The sequence below is a fragment of the Schistocerca americana genome, chromosome 3 (genome assembly GCF_021461395.2).
Source record: "Schistocerca americana isolate TAMUIC-IGC-003095 chromosome 3, iqSchAmer2.1, whole genome shotgun sequence".
NCBI lineage: Eukaryota > Metazoa > Arthropoda > Insecta > Orthoptera > Acrididae > Schistocerca > Schistocerca americana.
Window position 1 is genome coordinate 660,033,151 of NC_060121.1, and position 25,626 is coordinate 660,058,776.

Here is a 25,626-nt window from a genome sequence, read left to right on the forward strand (position 1 = left end):
TATGGAATTAACTGCTTCCAGTTGCTGACCTGCTATAGTGTAGCTAAATGATATAGGATCTTCCTTTCTATGTATTCACAGCACATTACACTTGTCTACATCGAGATTCAATTGCCATTCCCTGCACCATGCGTCAATTCGTTGCAGATCCTCCTGCATTTCAGTACAATTTTCCATTGCTACAACCTCTCGATATACTACAGCATCATCTGCAAAAACCCTCAGTGACCTTCAGATGTTATCCACAAAGCATTTATATATATATTGTGAATAGCAACAGTCCTACGACACTCCCCTGCAGCACACCTGAAATCACTCTTACTTCGAAAGACTTCTCTCTACTGAGAGTGACATGCTGCATTCTGTTATCTAGGAACTCTTCAATCCAATCACACAATTGGTCTGATAGTCCATATGCTCTTACTTTGTTCATTAAACGACTGTGGGGAACTGTATCAAATGTCAAGAAACACGGCATCTACCTGGGAACCAGTGTCTACGGCCCTCCGAGTCTTGTGGACGAATAGCGCGAGCTGGGTTTCACATGATTGTCTTTTTTGAAACCCATTCTGATTCCTACAGAGTAGATTTCTAGTCTCCAGGAAAGTCATTATACTTGAACATAACACGTGTTCCAAAATTCTACAACTGATCGACGTTAGAGATATAGGTCTATAGTTCTGCACATCTGTTCGATGTCCTTTCTTGAAAATGGGGATGACCTGTGCCATTTTCCAATCTTTTGCAACGCTACGCTCTTCTAGAGACCTACAGTACACCGCTGCAAGAAGGGGCAAGTTCCATACTTTGTGTAAAATCGAACTGGTACTCCATCAGGTCCAGCGGCCTTTCCTCCTTTGAGCAATTTTAATTGTTTTTCTATCCCTCTGTCATCTATTTCGATATCTGCCATTTTGTTATCTGTGCGACAATCTAGAGACGGAACTGCAGTGCAGTCTTCCTCTGTAAAACAGCTTTGGAAAAAGACATTCAGTATTTAGTCCATTAGTCTGTCATCCTCCGTTTCAGTACCGTTTTGGTCACAGAGTGTCTGGACATTTTGTTTTGATCCACCTACCGCTTTCTTAGGATTTTCTGCCAAGTCAGTACACAGAACTTTACTTTCGAATTTGTTGAACGTCTCTCACATAGCCCTCCTCACACAACATTTCACTGCGTGTAATTTTTGTTTGTCTGCAAGGCTTTGGCTATGTTTATGTTTGCTGTGAAGTTTCCTTTGCTTCCGTAGCAGTTTTCTAGCTTGGTTGCTGTACCACGGTGGCTCTTTTGCATCTATTATGATCTCGCTTGGCACATAGTCATCTAATGTATATTGCACGATGGTTTTGAACTTTGTCCACTGATCCTCAACACTATCTGTACTTGAGATGAAACTTTTGTGTTGAGCTGTCAAATACTCTGAAATCTGCTTTTTGTCATTTTTGCTAAACAGAAAAATCTTCCTACCTTTTTTTAATATTTCTATTTATGGCTGAAATCATTGATGCAGTAACCGCTTTATGATCACTGATTCCCTGTTCTGCGTTAACTGTTTCAAATAGTTCGGGTCTGTTTGTCACCAGAAGGTCTAATATGTTATCGCCACGAGTCGGTTCTCTGTTTAACTGCTCAAGGTAGTTTTCAGATAATGCACTTAAAAAAACTTCACTGGATTCTTTGTCCCTGCCACCCGTTATGAAAGTTTGACTCTCCCAGTCTATATCTGGCAAATTAAAATCTCCACCCAGAACTATAACATGGTGGGGAAACCTACTCGAAATATTTTCCAAATTATCCTTCAGGTGCTCAGCCACAACAACTGCTGAGCCAGGGGGCCGAGACACACATCCAGTTACCATGTTTGATCCTGCTTTAACCATGATCTTCACCCAAATTATTTCACATTTCGGATCTCCATCAATTTCCTTCGATACTATTGCGCTCTTTATTGCTATAACACGCCTTCCCCTTCACTGTACAGCCAGTCTCTGTGGTATACATTCCAATCTGAGTTTAGAATTTCATTACTGTTTGCATCTGGTTTCAGCCAACTTTCCATCCCTAGTACTATGTGGGCATTGTGACCATTTATTAATAAGAGCAGTTCTGGGACCTTTCTATAGACGCTCCTGCAGTTTACTATTACCTCATTAATATTGTCATTCCCTGTTGCATTTTGCCTACTGCTACCTTGTTGTGTCTCAGGAGGCTCTTGTCAGGCCTGAGGAGGGAATTCTCTAACCTAAAAAACCCACATGTGCACTCCACACACACTCTGCTACCCTTGTACCCGCTTCCTGTGTGTAGTGCACGCTTGACCTATTCAGGCGGACCCTACATTTCTCCACCCGACAGCGGAGATCGAGAAATTTGCGCCCCAGATCTCCGCAGAATCGCCTCAGCCTCTGGTTTTAGCCTTCCACTTGCCTCCAAACCAGAGGACCACGATCGGTTCTGGGAACAACACTACAAATAGTTAGCTCAGATTCCACCCTGCAAGCGAGGCTTTCCACCTTCACCAAATCTGCCAACCGCCTGTATGAGCTGAGGATGACCTCTGAACCCAGGCGGCAGGAGTCATTGGTGCCAGCATGAGCAACAATTTGCAGTCAGGTGCACCCAGTGCTCTCTATCGCCGCCAGCAGAGCCTCCTCCACATCTCGGAGGAGACCCCCCGGCAAGCAGACAGAGTGAACACTGGCCTTCTTTCCCAACCTTTCCGCTATTTCCCTAAGGGGCTCCATCACCCACCTAACATTGGAATTCCCAATCACTAATAAACTCCTCCCCCCCGTGTGCCTGCCAGGACCTTGCTGAAGGAGCGGCTGCATGTCCACTCACAGGCAGAGTGGGCAATGCCACATGGTCAGCCTCCACATTGACCCTCCGCCTCAGGTGACGCGAACGCCATTGAATCGGCCACTCCCCTTGGGGAGAGGGTGACCCAAACACGCCCGGTACCTGTGAAGATGTCTCGACAGCAGGGACCGTGGGCGAAGCATGTAACACCTGAGGTGTACCATGTGACACACCAGACTCCCCACTGCCGCTACACTCCGAGGCAGCAGCCTGAAGACGGCTGACAGCGGCCATTCGCATGTTCAGCTGTTCGTGAACAGTGGCCAGCTCCTCCTGCGTCCGTACACAGCAGTCACACATCCTATCCATCCTAAGAAATCAACAATTTACTGTAGAGAGTTAAGTAATCAATTTTTAACTAGACTGCTAATTCACTAAAGGGGGCTGATAGCTGACTAAACTGTGGTTACTAGACACTTCTTGTTGGAATCAATGAAAATAAGCACTAACTGTCCCTGGACTGTATTCAAAACAAACACTAAACCTATGGAACACTACTACTAGTACTCGAAAATTAAAGCTTCCTAAAAGCAAAAACACACAGAAAATGCCATTGTTCTTGTCAATCATTCCCTAATGCTGTCTCTGAAACCTCTGGTTCTTTCAGTTTATCTAGGTCCAATCTCCTTAAATTCCTACCTTTTTGCCGTGTTTTTCAGTTATAGTCTACAATTCATAACCAATAAATTGTGGTAAAAGTCTACATCTGCCCCTGTAAATGTCTTACTATTCAAAAACTGGTTCCTAAATCTCTGTCTTACCATTACATAATCTATCTGAAACCTTACATTGTCTCTCTGAAACCTTCCATTGTCTCTCTGAAACCTTCCAGCGTCTCCAGGCATCTTCTACAAATACAACCTTCTTTCATGATTCTTAAACCAAGTGTTAGCTATGATTAAGTTATGCTCTACAGAAAATTCTACCAGGCAGCTTCCTCTTTCATTCCTTACCCCCAGGCCTTATTCACCTACTACTTTTCCTTCTCTTCCTTTTCCTACAATAGAATTCGTCTCCCATGACTATTAAATTTTCATCTCCCTTAATTATCTGAATAATTTCTTTTGTCACATCATATATTTCTTCAGTCTCTTTGTCATCTGCGGAGCTAGTTGGCATATAAAGTTGTACTACTGTGGTAGGTGCGGGCTTTGTATCTTTCTTGGCTACAATAATGCATTCACTATGCTGTTCGTACTAGCTTATCTGCATTCCTACTTTTTTATTCATTATTAAAACTACTCCTGGCATTACCATTATTTGATATTTTATTTGCAATCCTGTATTCATCTGACCAGAAGTCTTCATCCTCCTGCCACTGAACTTCACTAATTCCCACTACATCTAACTTCAACATATCCATTTCCCTTTTTAAATTTTCTTACCTACCTGCCCGATTAAGGGTTCTGAAATTCAATGCTCTGATCCATAGGAGACCAGTTCTGTTTCTGCCAATAACGATGTCTTCCTGAGTAGTTTCTGCTCGTAGATCCAAATGGGGGAGTATTTTACCTCCAGAATGTTTTACCCAAGAGGACACCATCATCATTTAAGCGTACAGTAAAGCTGCATGTCTTCGGGAAAAATTACAGCTGTAGTTTTCCCTCGCTTTCTACCATTCACAATACCAGTGCAGCAAGGCCATTTTGGTTGATGTTACAAGGCCAGATAAGTCATCATCCAGACTGTTGCCCCTGAAACTACTGAAAAGGCTGCAGCCTCTCTTCAGGAACCATACATTTGTCTGTCCTCTCAACATATAACCCTCCATTGTGGTTGCACCTATCTGTATCATGAGGCATGCAAGCCTCCCCACCAACGCCAAGGCCATGGTTCATTGGGCGGGAGGGGGTAGGGAAACAAATCTTTAGTACTCTATCCACCAAAACCAGAGGAGCTTTTACTTCTGAAAGAATGTATAATTTTCTTAATTTCAGAATGAGAAGTGATATAATTTTCTGAGAGTTACTTTTCCAACACACCACTGTGATTTTTCTCTTAAATTGTTTGTCCCTATACTTTCTTTCTCCTATATTTACAAAATGATTATAAAATACATTCACGATCTGTGACTCATCCAGTTCAATAGTGATGTTAACCTGTTCTGTGGCTGGTTGTTTTATCTCTTGTTTCACTGCATTCCATAAAGCCTTAAGCCTGTTCGAATTACTGATTTCTGACATCATGTGCATATTCCTTGATTCTTTTAATAACCTTTCTTAGTAGTTTTGAGTAGTTTTTGTAGTATTTGACTACTGTAGGATCTCTAATTGTTCTTGCCAAAAGAGAGGATTTCCTTTTTCTGTCACAAGATACTTTAATCACTCTAGTGAGCCACAGTTTTTACATGGCTATTTAATGTCCTTTCTGATTAGCTTACGGAGAAAGCTATTTTCAAATTATGATATGAACTTATCATGGAATGGAGTACATTTTATGTTACCATTTGGTTCATTATAAATTTCATCCCAGGTTATCTCTTTTAAATTATTCTTAAAAACACTTGTCATGGAGTCATTAATTACTCCAACTGATTTCCACTGAGAAGTATCCATACTGTAAGGCACTATGTTATTTATCCTAACTAACTCTGCATCATTATCAGGGAGAGCTTTTGTTAGTGGGTAAACAGTTATTTTCTTATGTTGAGCTTCACCAATGGCCCTACTGCCTATCAGAATTCTTTAGAAAAACTACACTGAAGTCACCACAGACTTAATTGCTTGCTACTGTCTGACAACACATAATGAATCCAGATTCCTCACAGACAGTTTAAAATTTCCCAGTGGATACCTATCTATAATTATAATTAAAAGGGGTCCTTTTTCTGTACAGAATACATAATCAGTCCCTTATAAGTAAGAAGGCTCATAACAATGTCATGTAAAAAGAAAAGATCCAATGGAGAAAAAACACTGTTTCTGAAAAACAATTTAGTTGCAAACGCTATCCTGAGCTGATGTGGGTATTACTTTATTTTTAACAAAGTGTTAATCTGGCACTTTCAGAAAAGTGCAAATGAAAAAAGTTAACTTTCCGAGAGTCCTGTCAATTATCTGTGGTTGTTTGTGAACATCTCAGAAAGTGGCTAAAATTGTGTCACGCATATCTACGACTACACTTCTTTACAAACTGTGGACAAAATAACATTATTACTTTGAAGGGTGGCTAGAGTGTTATAGGCCACTGATTAGATATTGGTGACTGCATTATAAATTAATGACTGTTAGAAAGAAAAGCAAGCACTTGGATAGCTGAGCTGGAATTTGGGGAGACGTGCCTGCCCTGGATCAAATGCATATTGCAGACTAATGACAAGGCCTAGTGACCCAGCTAGCCTGAATGTGGTTTTAGGTGGTTTCTCACACCCACCTAGATAAACACTGGGCTAGTACAAATGTCCTGCCCCAGATACATGCTGCACAAACATTTAGTTAACATTTCACACTTCAATGTGAGATTTACTCTAAATTTAAACAGATTGGGTACACAAATTTTGCCCCAGGAGAGAGTGGTGACTTCAGGAATGGCATCTGCGCAGACATTTTCTCTTACAATGCCAAAACCCTTATAATAATGCTGACCCCATAGAGAAAAACAATGCTTGAACCAATAGAGAATTAGGAAAACACAAGAAAGAAGAAGAAGAAGAAGATGATGATGATGAAAATACCTTCTTTGGATGATGTAGATATTTATACAACTTGCTTATGGTTTTAAGTTTCATGTGACGGCTGTCAGGGTTAAATGGAGCAGTAGTGGTATGTAATTAAGATTAACAGTTCAAATTGAATTTGGAGGATTTCAGACAAAGGAAGTCTGCAGTGCCTTTGTGACTTTAGTTTGCTGTGTCTCTGCACAACATTTGCAAGAAAGCTATGACTGATAAATTCCCAACTATAAAAAGATCTAACTGCTTCATAACAAACTTATGGACTTATTGTGAATTTACGGTGTTGGAAATTGTGATCTACAATTAGTTCGTCTCAAAACAACTACTTTTAATCTTGGTTTCTATGGTCCCCAAGGTAGTCATGGTTTTACAAATTATGCCTTCATTGTAACTTCACTGTTTCAACCAAATGTGTTTCATTTTGTTTCAAAGCTCCATCAGTGGCTAATTTGTTATCTCCTGACACTGCCAAGAAGTGTTCTCCCAGAAATTGGTGTCAATCTTCACCATAAGTAACGTTTATGTACTTGGTTGTATTATATACAGAAATGTACTTCTGTATATTTGTACAGAACCACAATTTTGGTATCGCAGACTCTATACCCCAACAGAAGACTATATCATATTTACATAAATGCTACATAGAGTAGTACTATGAGTAATAAAAACTTATGATAATGTTAAACAAAACACACTTGGATAATTTAAGGAGAGAACAAACTGATTACTGATGACTACTGATTTAAAAATTCATTTGGTAGAAAGAAAGACCTACTGCAGCTACCAAAAAGCACCATAGTAAAGCCATTACTTACAACATCATAATACAAATAAATTTCTGACTGTCTAAGTTCAACATATTGAAATGAACTGGCATAAGAGGCTACATTATTTGATTGAGGGCTGTGCCATTACTTCAGTGTTTAGTGGAGCAACATTGGCTGTGCTTGCTCTGAAGTGCGCTGAGAACATACGAGTTCTCAGCAATTGGTTGTAAGTAACCAATGAGAGAGCAACACACAATGTGTTCACATTGAAAGCACAAACTGTGTCAAATCCTAATGTCAATATAAGGACAAATTGCACAGTGTATTCCAAAACACAGGTATTGTAATCACAAACTAATGGCCATAAAAATTAAAATAAATTTGTCGCACATCTTACAGCCTTCATGACAATTTAAAGGAATGTGAGACATACGTAACCAGTGATAACTTACTGTATCTGAATAAGTACTTCAACTGTGCAACAAATTTATCAAGATCCTTGCATTTTAGCACAAAATTTCTTACTTTGCCAACTTACAACTCAACCAAAGCTAGACTTCAGGCTATGCCTTAAGCCAATCAACATAACCCACATTCCATCAAAATACGTCAAAGTTGTAGAAATGAAAAGATTTCACCTTCAGTGTTTAAAAAACACTGCCTCTTTTCTCACTTCTCATTGGATAACTAACACTAGCCTCTCACTCACTGTGTGCCACTATCTCTGTCAAGACTTCAGCCATGATCTACACACACACACACACACACACACACACACACACACACTCACATCCATCAGAGAAACAAAAATTTCAAAATTAATCACCTTCTTCCAAAGTGTTATTGAGAACTCCACATTCCATGCATGGAATGCACATAATGCTGAATAAACCTCGTGCATGACAGGAATGAATTAACTTCCATGGTTTCCTTCGAGTGCCTTCACCTTTTCTAAACAAAGTAATAAGGACAAATAAATTATTGTACAAATATTATGGAAGGGCTAGATGACACATTTATAGTTTATTAGGTCTGCAGCATATTGTCAATAGGTATATAATTTTTAATTAAATGTAATACTATAAATGAAGAATAAAACTCTGAATTAAAGTATCCCCAAAGTTGGATAAATATTCCACAGTACAATAAAAGCAAAATGGAACACTCAGCTACTAGAATTTTAAAATGGCAGTTTTTTTCCCTCTTATGAAGATTAACACTTGCAAAAAGGTGACAGCTTATAAAGATGTTAAAAAGAAGGCATTAATACTAATAACAGATCTTCCTATAGTGTCGCTAATATAACAACGAAAACAATCAATTATTGATAAAATTATTTAATTGGATGGATAAAAAATTACAAAGCAGTGGCAGATTACACAACAGTCTTTTATGTGTGTGTTCTGCCACCACTTGGTGAGTAGATTTTTTATCCATCCAATTAAATAATTTCATATAGTGTTGGATGGTTAACCACCATTATCAAAAGCAATGCAAACTGGAATCAATACGACTGTATTTAAGAAGCAAAGATTTATAAACCAGACCAAAAGTTTTATTGTTAAATCATGTACCTGTTAGCTGCAGCGATCTTTCGTACATTCCAACTTAGGAGCTCTCCCCATAGTGAATTAGTCAACAGTGTGTCTCCAGTTGCCCAGCACACAGAAACCCAGTTCACTGAACCACCAGCAGAGGCAGAAGGTCCCTTTCTTTGGTGGCAGGAAAGGAAAGAAGAACATATTACAAAACACTCATCATTACATGGCACCTAAACAACTTAATGTTTTAAGTCCTGTGAGTTCTGAACTGTCACTACATGACATTTGAGACTCATTTAGTACAACTGATATCCACTGTCGAAAATGTCACAAATGAAGGGACGCAAGTGAATTAACAGTAATACTGATATGGTCCACAGTTTTCAGAGTGACTTCAATAAAAACCAAAGGTCTCAAATGAACTTATATTTTACTGTTTATCTGTCTCTTACCTATCTTCTTTTTACTTTAAACTGCAGTACCAGATTATGATGGCTTTGCTCAAGGAAAATGGCAATGTCATCAAGCAAATGATATAGATTCACCCGTAGATTTTTTTCTACTATAATAAAATAAAGACTGCAGAAAGTGGTTCTGATATTAAGAAATGGCCTACTTATTCAGTGGTTTAGTTACACTTCAGAATATGGTGCAGAAAAACAATATCTATCATCCTTCTTGCACAGTGTTCAGGAAACAAAAAGATGCCCATCTTGTCTTCCTCAAAAAAAGGCAGCAGTGATACAACTGCTGAAAGTAGCATTCCACCCAAAACATACTCTCACCAAACAACATAATCTCCTGTGAAGCTAAATGGAAAGCCCATTGGCGCATTCTGAATCAGCTGACTGCTTATCAGTCTTTCAGGATAACGCCACCTATAATAACGCGATGTCACAGAACATGCACCCTTGCAACTTCAACAGCTGATACAACACCAGGCTGATCAACTTAGCCACAATAGTAACAAAACATTTATCTAAGTGCCATATAAGCAGAAAATTTCCATTCACGGATTTATTTCGTCTGTCAGAAAGAGAAGGCTGCACAGCAGCACAAATACACTCTGTTGTACATACACACTACTTGTTTTATGTTAAGCAATTAGGGTGTTTATGAATATAGTTCAATCTCTCTGTGAAACTTGCCTTATATACTTATACAGAAATGTCAGCATTATTAGTGTACCCACAAAGTAACCTGGCAACCTGCGCAAATGGCACTGTCGGGAAAAGGAATCGATAGTAGTGCGGGGATGTGATATAACTGACCACCATGCATTTTGGCAGTTGAAGCCCACGCACATGCGCATCTCACATAAATGTGAGCTACAGCTAGCATACCCGCAAAGGTTTACATTAACATGTTATGTCAGTACAACCAATAATTTCACAAATACGAATGTTGAAGGTCGAGTTTCACACTAGAATACTGAAAAAGAAATGATCGGCAAAACAAAAAAAGTGTAAAAAATGAAGTGTTGCATATGATGCTTACTACAATATCGAAAATGTGAAAAAAAGAACATAAGTCATACGGAAGATAGATGTCGGTCTCTTGACAAACTGTTCATCAATATTACCTAAATATAAAATTCCCCTTCTCGTTTTCCACGTCTTTCCTGGAGTGAAGGAGCCTTGGGAAGTACTTTTAGATATGTTTTTCTTCTCCACCTCCATTCTTGTTATTGTGTGATATAAAAGTCAGTGGTTACTGCAACTCTCTCAAGCACATTTTTAATGAAATTTTTGTGTCCTCATTTGCCTTTTCCAATGGGATAGCATATAATCGCACATGCAAAATTCTGAAGAACTTTCCTGGCAGCTACGGTGCATGAGGACTCCAGTGCACTGCAAAGTAGTTAAGAAATTGCAAATTCTAGAATCCTCAAAGTGTGCAGGTCAGCAGACAACAGTTAACTGAGGGATGGCCTCGGTCACAGCTCAAAATCAAAATGTGTTTCTGTGAAGGCATTATGCTATTTTTGTGCAAGCTGTAACAAAGACTTGTGGAACATGGAATACACGTGCAAGAGAAAATGGAGATAAAAGTATTTGAGGGAGTGAGGCTGATAGTGTTAGGACCAATGGACACAGAAAAAAGAAGGTACAAGGCATGGGAACACTAAAAAATAATTCTGTATTCACATATAGTGGAGTCAGTATCAGACAGACAAAAAATGCAAGAGTAGTATCAACAATGCACATGGGATCCAAGTTTAGAGCTAACATCTTCCATCATGGTGTATGGTACTAATTATGATAAGAGGAATGTGGATAAAAAAATGTTCTATGAAAAGCTTCAGAACACAGTGAATGACCCTCTTGCAGAAGTTATAGCATTAGAAGACTTTAAGGTTAGAATCAGAAATTAGTCGGAGGATAAAATGGGGCAGCTGGTAGATAAAGGGAGCACAGAGTTACTCAAATTAGTTGAAAATTAAGTGGCTAATGACCAAGCAGTGACAAATAGGTTTTCACACCAGTGGATCCACCAACAGGTAAACAAGAATTCTGACAGAATGACCACTTTTCTAACAATAATTAAGATAACAGCAAAAAAGAATTATTTTAACATGGAGAAGAATTGTACAATTTATTAATGTTTTGAAATAAGGAGCAACCAATATTTGCTGATACATACATAATATCAACAACACGGAGAAAAGGAAACAGTCAAGGAACAATAAAAAAAAAGTGAAGAATGAAATTTGCCAATATGTGATTGTTTATGTAAGTACGACGAAGTGTTAACCTCGGGTGTCGGGCTGTCACATTTACTGGCTCACATAAATTTTGTTACAGTCCGATTCAGGTCATTTTTAAGGTCACTTCATTATTTTGTCATTAAATTAATTTCAATTTTATTGAGTACAATAACATCTCTGGTTTGGTTTGACTGCTAGTAATTGATACTTGAACATAAATCATAAACAATTCTCATTTTGTCATTCCAGAATCCAGAATACTTTTCACAAGAAGTGAAACTAACTTTTTGTTTGAATTTATGTAAAGGACTCGTGTACATGGCTGGCTGGTTGGTTGGTTGATTCCGGAGGGGAAGGGGGCGCGCAAACAAACAGTGATGTCAATTGGATTAGGGAAGGATAGGGAAGTGAGTCGGCTGTGCCCTTTCACGAGAACCAACCCAGCACTTAACTGAAGTGATTTAAGGAAATCACAGAAAACCCAAATCAGGATGGCCAGACGTGGGTTTGAACCATCATCCCCCTGAATGCGTGCCCAGTGGGCTAACCATTGTGCCACCTTGCTTGGTCATGTACATGTTAGCAAAAGCTAATAACTCTCATGATATAAGCGACTTTGTGAAACACATTGTTAGTGAACATTGTTTGTAAATTTCAGTATTAGAAACTAAGAGTCAAGTACAACTTAATGTTGGAGCACGGTACGAGAGAATTAACGCTTAGTACTATCGGTCTGTAAACCGCCAACTGGTTTTTGATTATAAACTTTAAATTTTCTGTCTGTAATAATGCATGATGTCACCTGAAATTATTGGAATTATATGTAAGAAGTGGCGATTCAGTCATGAGGGAGTCATTTTTATTAAAGTTTTTGAGTGCCAGTTTTGTTATGGCTTCGAGAGAAACACTTTTGTTACTGTTACAATAATCTTGTAACTATGAAACTGAAACGTCGTGTCAAGCTGTTTACTTAAAATTTCTCTTGGCATAATAAATTGTTAGACTGACTGATCAGCTTAGGAAGTTGCAGCAAATTTGTTGGAGCAGATAATAATCACACTGCAGCACTGGACTTCACTGAAAATGAAGACAAGTATTTTCTGCTAACCACAACACATAGACAGTCCTGTGATACTTTAATTTTGATGGAGAGTCTGGGATTATGGCTGTCCAGTCTGGGATAATGGCTGTCCTGCTAATGAGGTTTTGCCTACAGAATTCTGACTTTCAAATCAAAAAATGATTCAAATGGCTCTGAGCACTATGGGACTCAACTTCTGAGGTCATTAGTCCCCTAGATCTTAGAATTAGTTAAACCTAACTAACCTAAAGACATCACACACATCCATGCCCGAGGCAGGTTTCGAACCTGCGACCATAGCGGTCTCGCGGTTCCAGACTGCAGTGCCTACAACCGCATGGCCACTTCGGCTGGCTTTCTGAGTTTCAGGGTGATTTAGACAATAATGGATGATACAATGGAAAATTTAAAAGAAAGCACTGGCATGGAAATCTGAAATGGATTATATATTGACACCAAAAAGTGAATAGAGAGACGAGAACTGAAAAGTGGACACAAAAAAAAATGTTTGAGGAGTGGAATTATGTCACCATGGACAATTAAGATAAGTACTTTGATTGTTATTCTTTTTCATGTGTGGTAAAAAATTTTGTTTGAAAACTAGAATTTTAGTGTGAGGACTGAAATTTTCATTCAAAGTATTTAGCACTGTGTTTGTTTATCAATATGGCAAGCAAGAGTAAGCAAGGCATTGTACCAGCAGAAAATCAGGAACAGGTAGCATACAATGTTTCGAGTTTGAACAACAGCATCACCGATAATGAAAGTGAAAGCAAAGTTAACAATGAGGTAGCACAGAAATAGATTTGTTACAGTGAGCAGCAGGAAGTGGTAATGTGAGTGCTTGTCCATCATTTCTTGGTTTTGACATAACTGAAGCTGCAGGCTTGAACGGTGGAATTGTAGAATTATTGTCAAGGTTAATAGGTGAAACAAAGAACATAACTGGTAGAATTACTAAAACAGCTGTAGCTTTAGGTGGCAGAATTACCGAAACAGCTAATAGTTTAACTAGTACCTCAGATGGTCAAATTGCTGAAACATTACACTGAGGGACCTTAAAACACAACTGGAAAATAGCAACACAAGAATAACTAAAAACAAAGAGGAGCTAACAAAGCTTAAAAATGAAGAAGAAACAGATTGGAAAAAGGTTTTGTGTTTGTGGAAACTAAAGATGGTACTCCTGACACAACTCATCATGGAAATTACTCGTACTGAACACAATTTCATAGTTGATCAGAAAATTACGAAGAAAATTACTTTTTAACAAAAAAATGTAATAAATAAGAAGAAGTCAGAAAATTAGACAATCATTGTAATAATAGTATCGGATTGGACTCCAAAGTAGCAAAACAAATGATATGAACAAGAAATTTATTGAGTTGCAGGAAAATTTTGTAGCTAAAAGCTTTAGTAACAATCGTGCTTGCTTTTGCTTAAGCAATTTCCAGGTGACAGTACAACTGACCCTACTGATTTTTTACCCAATGTGGGGGAAACTTTGTAAGTAGTATGACTGAGGATTTAAAAATCAAATTTGTAAAGAAGTTTTTGGATAAGTAGACACTATCATGGGTAAATCAAAATGTTAATACCGATATGTCTTATGATGAATCTAAGAGGTATTCTTTTAATACATTTTGGTCTGAAACAGAGCAAGTAAGAATAAAGAGTGAATTTTTGAATGGAGTGATTTATAGAAAGGGGCAGGCAAGCAAATTCATTTTGCAAAAAACAACTTAGGAGACTAATTCATTTAAACAAACCATGTAATGAACTCACTCAAATTGATGCATTGAAAAGACTTCCAAATAGAGCACAGCAGGGACTTGTGTATGGACTACACAAATTTGCAGAGTAATTCCGAAAATACATGGACAAAACCAACAGCACCTTAGAGCGAAATGGAAAGCAAAAGACAGTAACTTTCGTATGAATTAGAGATATCAACCAAACTGGTGGAATCAGAGTAATAATCAGGATAACTATGTGATGAACGATGGGCATGACTTCAGAAATGAGGAAATAGAAGGGACAATCAATGGAGTGATAGAGACATGAAGAGTAACAGAGAAATAGATAACACGAATAGCCCATGGGAGAGAGAGGAGGGAATACCATATCTTGAGACAAGACAACAGAGGCACTGATCAGGACGACTGAAGGTTACCTCAATAGGTGTCTGTCAGTTTGGAGTGAGAGAAAACACTGGAATCAGGCAAAACACTATAGGACCAAAGACGGTAATGTGAAATCTACATCTACATCTACATCCATACTCCGCAAGCCACCTGACGGTGTGTGGTGGAGGGTACTTCGAGTACCTCTATTGGTTCTCCCTTCTATTCCAGTCTTGTATTGTCCGTGGAATGAAAGATTGTCGGTATGCTTCTGTGTGGGCTCTAATCTCTCTGATTTTATCCTCATGGTCTCTTTGCGAGATATACATAGGAGGATTCAATAGTAAGGGCGCTCAGCAGATGGGTAGATTACATTTTGATAGAAATTTTTTGAAATCAATAGGAGAGATTTAGAAACTGGGTGAAGATATGAATGTAGACCAGATGTAGAATGTTTTCATAATCTACACAGTGAAGAGACGAGTAAGAATGTTGGGGGGAGGAGGGGGTGAAAGCGTTAATGATGATGATGATGATAACTTTGATCTTTATGATACAAATAATATGATGAGTAATGAACATATGGAAAGTGTGTGTGAATCTATTTGTACCGATGCTGAAACTTTTAAGTCTGGTGATCTTGCCAAAGGGGGAACCAGAGAATGTTAATTGCAGTGCTGAGGCTAAGGAGGTTCACAATGAGTCTACGACTCTTTTGTAGGGCTGCTCCTGTGGTGAAAAATAATGGATTCACAAATAATGCACACTCATACCCAACAATTAGGAAAGTTAGCAGTGCAGCTTGGACTAGATTTTCATTTTATTTTTCAAATTGTTCAGTTGTTTATGGAGTCTACTCTATGTTCCTTCTGTCATTTTTCTTACATCCCTCCAGATGGTCATTTAGAAAAGTTTTGTTTTGTGTAGCACATTCAAGAAGATGGTGAAGATGTAGGGTGTGCCAAGAAATGGTTGCAGCTGATTCATTATTTCTGGATGAGGTGTTTTTACAATGCCTGATACTCTCTCCAAGTCTGGTTTGACACCTTCTGGCTTAATAATGTAGCCTAAAGAGTTTATTTTCTGAGTGCCAAACAGACTTCCCTACTTTAATCATCAGACCATACTTAGCAAGATGTTCAAAATGAGTGGTTGGATGTCGCAAGTGTTCTTTTTCTGAACTTCATGCAATGAGAATGTCATCTATGGACTGAGCCAAAAATCAGTTGCCACTACATCTACATCTACATTTATACTCCGCAAGCTACCCAACGGTGTGTGGCGGAGGGCACTTTACGTGCCACTGTCATTACCTCCCTTTCCTGTTCCAGTCGCGTATGGTTCACGGGAAGAACGACTGCCGGAAAGCCTCCATGCGCGCTCGAATCTCTCTAATTTTACATTCATGATCTCCTCAGGAGGTATAAGTAGGGGGAAGCAGTATACTCGATACTTCATCCAGAAACGCACCCTCTCAAAACCTGGACAGCAAGCTACACCGCGATGCAGAGTGCCTCTCTTGCAGAGTCTGGCACTTGAGTTTGCTAAACATCTTCGTAATGGTATCACGCTTACCAAATAACCCTGTGACGAAACGCATTGCTTTTCTTTGGATCTTCTCTATCTCCTCTGTCAACCCGACCTGGTACAGATCCCACACTGATGAGCAATACTCAAGTACAGGTCAAACGAGTGTTTTGTCAGCCACCTCCTTTGTTGATTGACTACATTTTCTAAGGACTCTCCCAATGAATCTCAACCTGGTACCCGCCTTACCAACAATTAATTTTATATGATCATTCCACTTCAAATTGTTCCGCACACATACTCCCAGATATTTTACAGAAGTAACTGCAACTAGTGTTTGTTCTACTATCATATAATCATACAATAAAGGATCCTTCTTTCTATGTATTCGCAATACATTACATTTGTCTATGTTAAGGGCCAGTTGCCACTCCCTGCACCAAGTGCCTATCCGCTGCAGATCTTCCTGCGTTTCGCTGCAATTTTCTAATGCTGTAACTTCTCTGTATACTACAGCATCATCCGCGAAAAGCCACATGGAACTTCCGACACTATCTACTAGGTCATTTACGTATATTGTGAAAAGCAATGGTCCCATAACACTCCCCTGTGGCACGCCAGAGGTTACTTTAACGTCTGTAGACGTCTCTCCATTGAGAACAACGTGCTGTGTTCTGGTTGCTAAAAACTCTTCAATCCAGCCACACAGGTGGTCTGATATTCCGTAGGCTCTTACTTTGTTTATCAGGCGACAGTGTGGAACTGTATCAAATGCCTTCCAGAAATCAAGGAAAATGGCGTCTACCTGGTAGCCTGTACCTAATATTTTCTGGGTCTCATGAACAAATAAAGCGAGTTGGGTTTCACACGATCGCTGTTTCCGGAATCCATGTTGATTCCTACAGAGTAGATTCTGGATTTCCAGAAACGACATGATACGCGAGCAAAAAACATGTTCTAAAATTCTTCAACAGATCGACGTCAGAGATATAGGCCTATAGTTTTGCGCATCTACTCGATGACCCTTCTTGAATACTGGGACTACCTGTGCTCTTTTCCAATCATTTGGAACCTTCCGTTCCTCTAGAGACTTGCAGCACACGGCTGTTAGAAGGGGGGCAAGTTCTTTCACGTACTCTGTGTAGAATCGAATTGGTATCCCGTCAGGTCCAGTGGACTTTCCTCTGTTGAGTGATTCCAGTTGCCTTTCTATTCCTTGGACACTTATTTCGATGTCAGCCATTTTTTCGTTTGTGCGAGGATTTAGAGAAGGAATTGCAGTGTGGTCTTCCTCTGTGAAACAGCTTTGGAAGAAGGTGTTTAGTATTTCAGCTTTACGCGTGTCATCCTCTGTTTCACTCCCATCATCATCCCGGAGTGTCTGGATATGCTGTTTCGAGCCACATACTGATTTAACGTAAGACCAGAACTTCCTAGGATTTTCTGTCAAGTCAGTACATAGAATTTTACTTTCGAATTCACTGAACGCTTCACACATAGCCCTCCTTATGCTAACTTTGACATTGTTTAGCTTCTGTTTGTCTGAGAGGTTTTGGCTGCGTTTAAGCTTGCAGTGAAGCTCTCTTTGCTTTCGCAGTAGTTTCCTAACTTTGTTGTTGAACCATGGTGGGTTTTTCCCGTCCCTCACAGTTTTACTCGGCACATACCTGTCTGAAACAGCATCTTACGATTGCCCTGAACTTTTTCCATAAACATTCAACATTGTCAGTGTCGGAACAGAAATTTTTGTTTTGATCTGTTAGGTAGTCTGAAATCTGCCTTCTATTACTCTTGCTAAACAGATAAACCTTCCTCTCTTTTTTTATATTCCTATTAACTTCCATATTCAGGGATGCTGCAATGGCCTTATGATCACTGATTCCCTGCTCTGCGCTTACAGAGTCGAAAAGTTCGGATCTGTTTGTTATCAGTGGGTCCAAGATGTTATCTCCACGAGTTGGTTCTCTGTTTAATTGCTAGAGGTAATTTTCGGATAGTGCACTCAGTATAATGTCACTCAATGCTCTGTCCCTACCACCCGTCCTAAACATCTGAGTGTCCCAGTCTATATCTGGTAAATTGAAATCTCCACCTAAGACTATAGCATGCTGAGAAAATTTATGTGAAATGTATTCCAGATTTTCTTTCAGTTGTTCAGCCACTAATGCTGCTGAGTCGGGAGGTCGGTAAAAGGATCCAATTATTAACCTAGCTCGGTTGTTGAGTGTAACCTCCACCCATAATAATTCACAGGAACTATCCACATCTACTTCACTACAGGATAAACTACTACTAACAGCGACAAACACGCCACCACCGGTTTCATGAAATCTATCCTTTCTAAACACCGTCTGTGCCTTTGTAAAAATTTCGGCAGAATTTATCTCTGGCTTCAGCCAGCTTTCTGTTGGTTGGTTTTTTGGGGGAAGGAGACCAGACAGCGAGGTCATCGGTCTCATCGGATTAGGGAAGGACGGGGAAGGAAGTCGGCCGTGCCCTTTGAAAGGAACCATCCCGGCATTTACCTGGGGTGATTTAGGGAAATCTCGGAAAACCTAAATCAGGATGGCCGGACGCGGGATTGAACTGTCGTCCTCCCGAATGTGAGTCCAGTGTGCCAGCTTTCTGTACCTATAACGATTTCAGCTTCAGTGCTTTCTATAAGCGCTTGAAGTTCTGGTACTTTACCAATGCAGCTTCGACAGTTTACAATTACAATACCGATTGCTGCTTGGTCCCTGCATATCCTGACTGCCCCGCACCCTTTGAGGCTGTTGCCCTTTCTGTACTTGCTCGAGGCCATCTAACCTAAAAAACCGCCCAGTCCACACCACACAACCCCTGCTACCTGTGTAGCCGCCTGCTGTGTGTAGTGGAGCTTGAAGTTTTGTTAACTGTTGTTATCTGAGAAACAATGAACAGAAAGTTAACTACACTTCAGTGTGCACATTTGTTTTGCGAACAAGATAGAAACATGGTCATAATTACAGTGATTAGTGTGATTTTATAGAATGTTTTCCAAACATCAAATCTCCATCTTAACAAGATATCTGCAAATTGGATTTATTAAGATTTGAAGAGACTGTGTCAATGGTGGAGCTTCTTCATTTAGGTAAGCCAAAGTCTGCTACTGACTAAACCTCAAAGAAAAGTGTCCAAGGATTATGGAATTGCACAACCAAGCCCACAGAGAATTCAGAAACACCTGAAAGAGATCATATAGGCCTACTTTACCCTAAATGAAGATGATCAAGATAGGCGTATGGAATTCTGTATTTTATACACACTGCGACAAAAATCAAGATGTAAGTTGTGCAAAAGTATTCATTGGAGTGACAAAGCAACTTTTTAGGTGAATGGCAGAGTGAGCAGACATAACTGTGTCTACTGGGATTCTACAAATCCACTTGTGGCAATGGAGAATAGTCCATTTTTAGAACACAGGAAAGTTTATGTAGTGACAGGATGGGGCACCCCAGCACTATGCAGTTACTGTCATGGACTTCCTAGATGAAAAATTTGATGAACGGATTGGCAGACAGGGTACTTAATGGATGGTCCTCACAATCCCCAGATACATACCATCATAACTGTTAACATCTACATCCCATTGTGACACAAGACAGTCAATGGCTACATGGCAATGTGTTTGCCACTGCCTACAGAATCATGATTATACTCAGGTGTGCAGCTCTTTGGAGCAAATAGAGAGCCATGAATGTCTTTCTTCAGAGCTCCAAACATATGGAAACCACATGGGGAGAGAATGGACCCTTATGGAGGACATTTAACGGCTTCCAGCAAAACTTCTGCAGCATATTCAATATATCCTTGGCAACATGTGGGCCGGCATTATCCACCAAGAGAACGATGGTATCTGGCAACATTCTTGAGCATTTGGACTCAAGGGCAAGCTTCAATTTTTACAAAGTGTCCAAGTGCTACTGTGGATTAAACGTGTTGCCGTGTTCTGGAAAGTGGATGAGAAGCAGGCCCTTGCAGTCGAAGGAGGTCATGACTTTCCAGGAGCTGGTATGCCTGTTGTTTCAACTACCGTGCAGAAGTTTTGCTGGGAAACCCTTACACATCCTCCATAGTCCTGATCTCTTCCCTTGTGATTTGCAAATTTTTGGTGCCCTGAAGAAAGACATTTGTGCCCACTGACTTGCCTTGGACAAAGAGATACACCCTTGGGTACAATAATGATTCTGTAGGCAACTGCAAACTTTTTGCCATGAAGGCATTGACAATTTTTTCTCATACTGGAACAAATGTATTACAGTTACATTTACTACATTTGTAATAATAAACAGTTTACTTACTTTTTTCAGTCTGTTTGGTTTTCATTTGACTGCCCATAACACATATACATACAGGGTTACCCTGATTGAATAGTTAATTTTCAGGGATACGGCAGGAACAACCAACTGAAGGAAAAAACTTCATATGAATATGTTATGTTCTATTCCAAATTGTTTCTGAGATAGAATACATTTTACAAACGTCATCATTTTTTCTGTATTATTCAATAAATAGTCAGGTTAAACATTAAACCATGTGCTTTAATAACTATCAGCATGTGCTCGTGGGACATAGATTCGCACAGAAAGTAGCTGTGTTGCGGTAGTTGGACCACACTCCACCATTTCAACAGTGTGTTACGAAAAATGGGAACTTGAAAAAATACGTTTCATGTAATGCACAGAAAGCTCTCGTAAACTCTCTATGACCTGGAATTCCAGATGTCTGAAAGTGCTGACAGTATTCTTCTTCAGCAGCAGCAGTACAACCATTGTACAAACCATAAACGTCTGCCATATCTGCATAATCTTCATTAATAAAGGTGTGTGGAATTTTAACCAGTAAATGTACAAACACAGTTAACTGATGCTTCCCTCTGATACACTCTCAATCCCTCGCACTACTTCACTCACATCACACCATGGATGAAAATGCATTCAGCACACTAGTTCCATGGCAGAAAGGTATCCTGAGCAAAGAGGTTCCAGGCAACAAGGTAGGTTGGGCTCAAATAAGAAGCCACAGAGTTTGGGTAGGTAAAACACATATATGCATATTATTATATCAAAAGCAAATGTACATTAAATGTGTTCTATCTCAGAAACCATCTGGGATAGGGCTTATGTTGATATGAAATTTTTTGCTTCAAACAAGCATTCCTGTCATATCCCTGAATATTGACATTTTCCTCCTCTCTCTCTCTCTCTCTCCCTCTTTCACACACACACACACACACACACACACACACACACACGACAATCATCACGTCCAGCAATTCCGTACGTTGCAGCAATGCCTCAGTGTGCAGTTATACTTGTAAACTCGTGTACTCACTCTCCTTTCTAAGCAGATTGAGTCCGCTTGTACCTGACAACAGGCTAAAGTGATGAGTTTTCAGTTAGATGAGCAGTAGCAGAGGCTTCTAAATTGAATCTCGAAGCACACAGACACAGAAAGTTTGGCAATGACATCACAGAACCTCACTGGTGAGTTTAAAGTTAATATATAAGCTGATCCCTGATCTATAACACAAACAGATGAAGAACATGGATGTAAATATTTGATGGGATGTAAGAGTGCAAAAAAGATGCAAGGAGAAGCAATAAGATACTTCCAAAATTGCAAAACCAAACTGGCATAGGTAAGTTTCAAAACATTGTCATTCAGAAAAACTTAAGTGAAAAGGTGCTAGCGAAAACTTACACAAGCAAGTACTGAGGCGGTCTGGACATCTCCAGTAAATGTCAAAAGACTGCTTGCTAAGGTAAATGGAGGAAGTAAAAGTGAGAGATAAGATAGGACTAAAGCCCTCAAAAATGACTTTTTAAGGCTGATCTGAAGATTCACTGCAGGAGAAGGGACTACTGGAGAGTGAGGCAGTAGGCAAAGTTCCATACGGCAAAAGATTGACGTGCCTCATTGTCCTCTACACCACAGGGTAGATGAATATCAGTTTAACTATACAGTAAATGTTAGACAAATGAAAATTGTCACCTAGGCAAAATGATCACCCTGAAATGCTTGACAGAAATCTATAATAAGGCACTAAATTTCAAACAGTTCTGTATTCAAAATGATTTGATACTTTCCAAGATTTTTAGATAGACAGCTACTGTGCACGGCACCTTTATCAGATCTGATATGTCTTCCCCTAGATTAAACTTTTCACATTTGTAATCAAACAGTAACAGTTACCTTTATTAGCAGAAAACTATAAGAGATATCACTATTACCAGAACTGCACAATGCATTAATAAAAATTCACTCAAATGAGAACATATCAAAAGTTGCTTATTTTACAAATAATAATCTTTTTAAATATATTGGTAAATTTCGACAACTACAGAAGATTCCAAGCTTCCAAACCTGTGTTGACCAGTTAAAGGAGCATCAGGTAAATTCAGCAACAGCTCGTAGCGGCCATCACCTCCAGCACGCCAGACGTAGACTTCTTTGTCTTTTCCACCCGATGCAAGCAACATGTCTTTGTTCTCCTCTTGCTGACTGCACACATTTTGGCTGACAGGGCACCATGACAGTGATACAACTTCTGTCGAATGACCACGCATTCGATACAGAATTTTACCATCACCTGAAAAGTACCAAAGAAACTATTTTAGATGTTGTAACAGCTGTATTCAGTTGGGTAACAGTAAAAATTGTGAAACAAATATGATGTTCAAATACTGGCACATTATTTTGCATTTCTGTTAGATATAGGTTTGCAAGCTTTCTCTGACAGATTCTCCTGTCACACTTTTCACAAATAGGCCACTTCACTGTAAATTAACTTTCCCTATTGTGCACTATAGTGATTGTGTGGGAGTTGATGATGTGGTTGCAGAGATATGAGTGAACTGATCACCATCACATCCTGGTGGTCACTGGGGTATCATTTGTCTTTTTTTCGTCAATATACATTTCATGGAAAAAATATGGGACTGTTCTATAATGTTCTCAAGCTTTTATGAATATTTCTCAGTGTTTATGAATATTTCTCAGTGTTTATGAATATTTTCAAATGTTCTACAATATTCTTGAATGTTCTGGGATGCAACTTGGAAATGGTACATATCACATTGATCTGCACTCTGGAAAAATTGTCTTACCCAATGAGTTGTGCAATATAATAAAGACAGCTGCGACTACAGAATAAGCAGTCATGGACCAAGGCAAAATAAAACCAAATCAACTTTATGTCTGTGTTGGAGCAAGTGGCAAAGTGGTCAATGTCAGTTCACCAGTGGTGCGGCTGAAATTTATATTCTGGAACTAACCGTTCCAGGCTTAACATACTGAATCCACTCAATGAGTCTACTCAACCCCACAAGATTTCAGGTACAATCACCACGGAGCATTTTGATAATCACAGTATTACCCCAGGTGGTCAATTCACTGCCAGTATTAGTGTCACAACTGGTCTTTCGGATTCTGGGGCGGCCAGGTTAAACTGCAGTGTGATTCAACAGAGGGTGTCCGAGTCTCTGGTCAACTTAAAACTGAAAGAAATAATTTTTTTGCAACACTTAACATACCAACACTTTTGCAACCAGGTAAACTTCATAAATTGGAAGATACATTAAAAGAATAGAATATTCAAATTCTGCCAATTCCAGGAACACAAATGATGGACAATAACACCATGGATTTCAGAAATTATTGTCTTTTTAAAAGTAAAACTGATAAAAAAATACTTCATAATACACGACATCTGGGACTTGCTTTTGCAGTCTCCAAAAATATTTTTAAATCAATAATGGAGGTAAAACCAATAAATAGCTGACTAATGACAATTTCTCTTGAATGTGCAAATAAGGCACACATTTTAATTAATGCCCATATGCCAGTCAATGAGGATAACCATAAAAAACCTGAAGAAGTTAATGAAGTTTGGGAAATGTTAGAAAGCATCATCTTGAAAACTCCCTCAAACAATGTTACAATTTTAATGGGTGATTTTAATGCTCATAATAGAGGGTGGATTTCCAGTGTGTAAATGGATAAACCAAAATGGCCAAGGACTTGTTGAAATATGCAAAAAATTTCCTTAAAATCATGTCATCACAGTTTAAAAAGAACCCTTCCAAACAAGAAACTTGGCAGGCACCCAATACATTTATTGGGGAGTTTTTTCAAATCCATCATGTAGCAATTTCATACCCTAACTACAGAGAAATTTTAAACGTCCAAGTTAGGAAAGGGGTTAATATAGATTCTGACAATTATTTAATGCGAATAACAGTAAAACTTCAACCTCAAAAACTCTTCAAAACAAAAATTGTTATCCCAAAATTTGACACTGCTAAAATAACCCTAACTCTAACAAGCAAACTTGACAAAAAACAATTCACTAATTGGCAAAGCCTAAAAGAAAAGTTCATCACAACAACACAAAATTTAATTCTGCTCCCAAAGAAACAAAAACACCCTTGGTGGAAAGCGGATTGTGAAACTGCAGTTAAGTCTGGGCATACGGTATTCAAAAACTGGAATAGCAACAAAAGTGAAAATATGAACATCATCTTTCTAACAGTAAAAAAAAGAAACATCTAAATTAATCTGACAGACTAAAAGAAACTACAAAAATACCCAACTTTTAGAAATCGAAAAAGACTTCCAAAAGAACAATACAAGAAACTTTTATAGGACATTCAAAACAAAACTAACTGGTTACCTACCTCAAAGTCTTTGCTACAAAAATGAAAATGACTGATTGGCTCCTAACAACCAGGAAAATTGTAAGATACTTGCTAATTATTTTGAGAAACAGAACCAGTGAATAAATTCCAACCACTGCAAATTAATAACTCCAACCCTAACTCTAAAGAACCCAACAAAATCGAAATAATTAAACAAATTAAGAGATTTAAAAACAATAAAGTATCTGGGGAAAACTGTTTTGTTGCAGAACTACTAACTTCAGCTGGCTCTAACACTATGAGAGAGATCATTCAACTAATAGGACATATCTGGCAAATTGAGAAAATACCTGAGGACTGGAAAACTGCCCTAATCCATCTATTGCATAAAAAAGGGGATAGAACTGCTGTTAATAATTACAGAAGAGTATCTCTTCTCCTGGTCACATAAAAAATTCTCTCGCATTATTTACTCTATCAAGCAGAACAGTTACAGCCTAAAACTGGTGAATACTAAGTAGGCTTTAGACCACACAGATCCTGTCCAAAACAATTTAAAACTAATCCTTAGGTACCAAAGGAATTCTGGTAACAATGTTGTATGTACATTTGTGGATTTTAAAAAGGCCTATGACTCAGTTGATCATGAATCTCTTTTCCAAATTTTAAAGGGGCAAGGGCTAGATAA

At 38.9% G+C, this 25,626-nt stretch overlaps 1 protein-coding gene across 1 annotated transcript in view; it reads right to left on the bottom strand.

Annotated features, from left to right (window-relative positions):
• The window catches only part of LOC124606551 (gem-associated protein 5), a 344,051-nt gene that overhangs the window by 291,897 nt on the left and 26,528 nt on the right, over window positions 1–25,626 (bottom strand). Inside the window, exons 3-5 of the mRNA XM_047138535.1 lie at window positions 22,666–22,891; window positions 8,874–9,011; window positions 8,126–8,250 (exon numbers count right to left, since the gene is read on the bottom strand). Of these exons, the coding sequence (XP_046994491.1) occupies window positions 8,126–8,250; window positions 8,874–9,011; window positions 22,666–22,891 (489 nt within the window). The remainder of the gene's footprint in view (window positions 1–8,125; window positions 8,251–8,873; window positions 9,012–22,665; window positions 22,892–25,626) is intronic.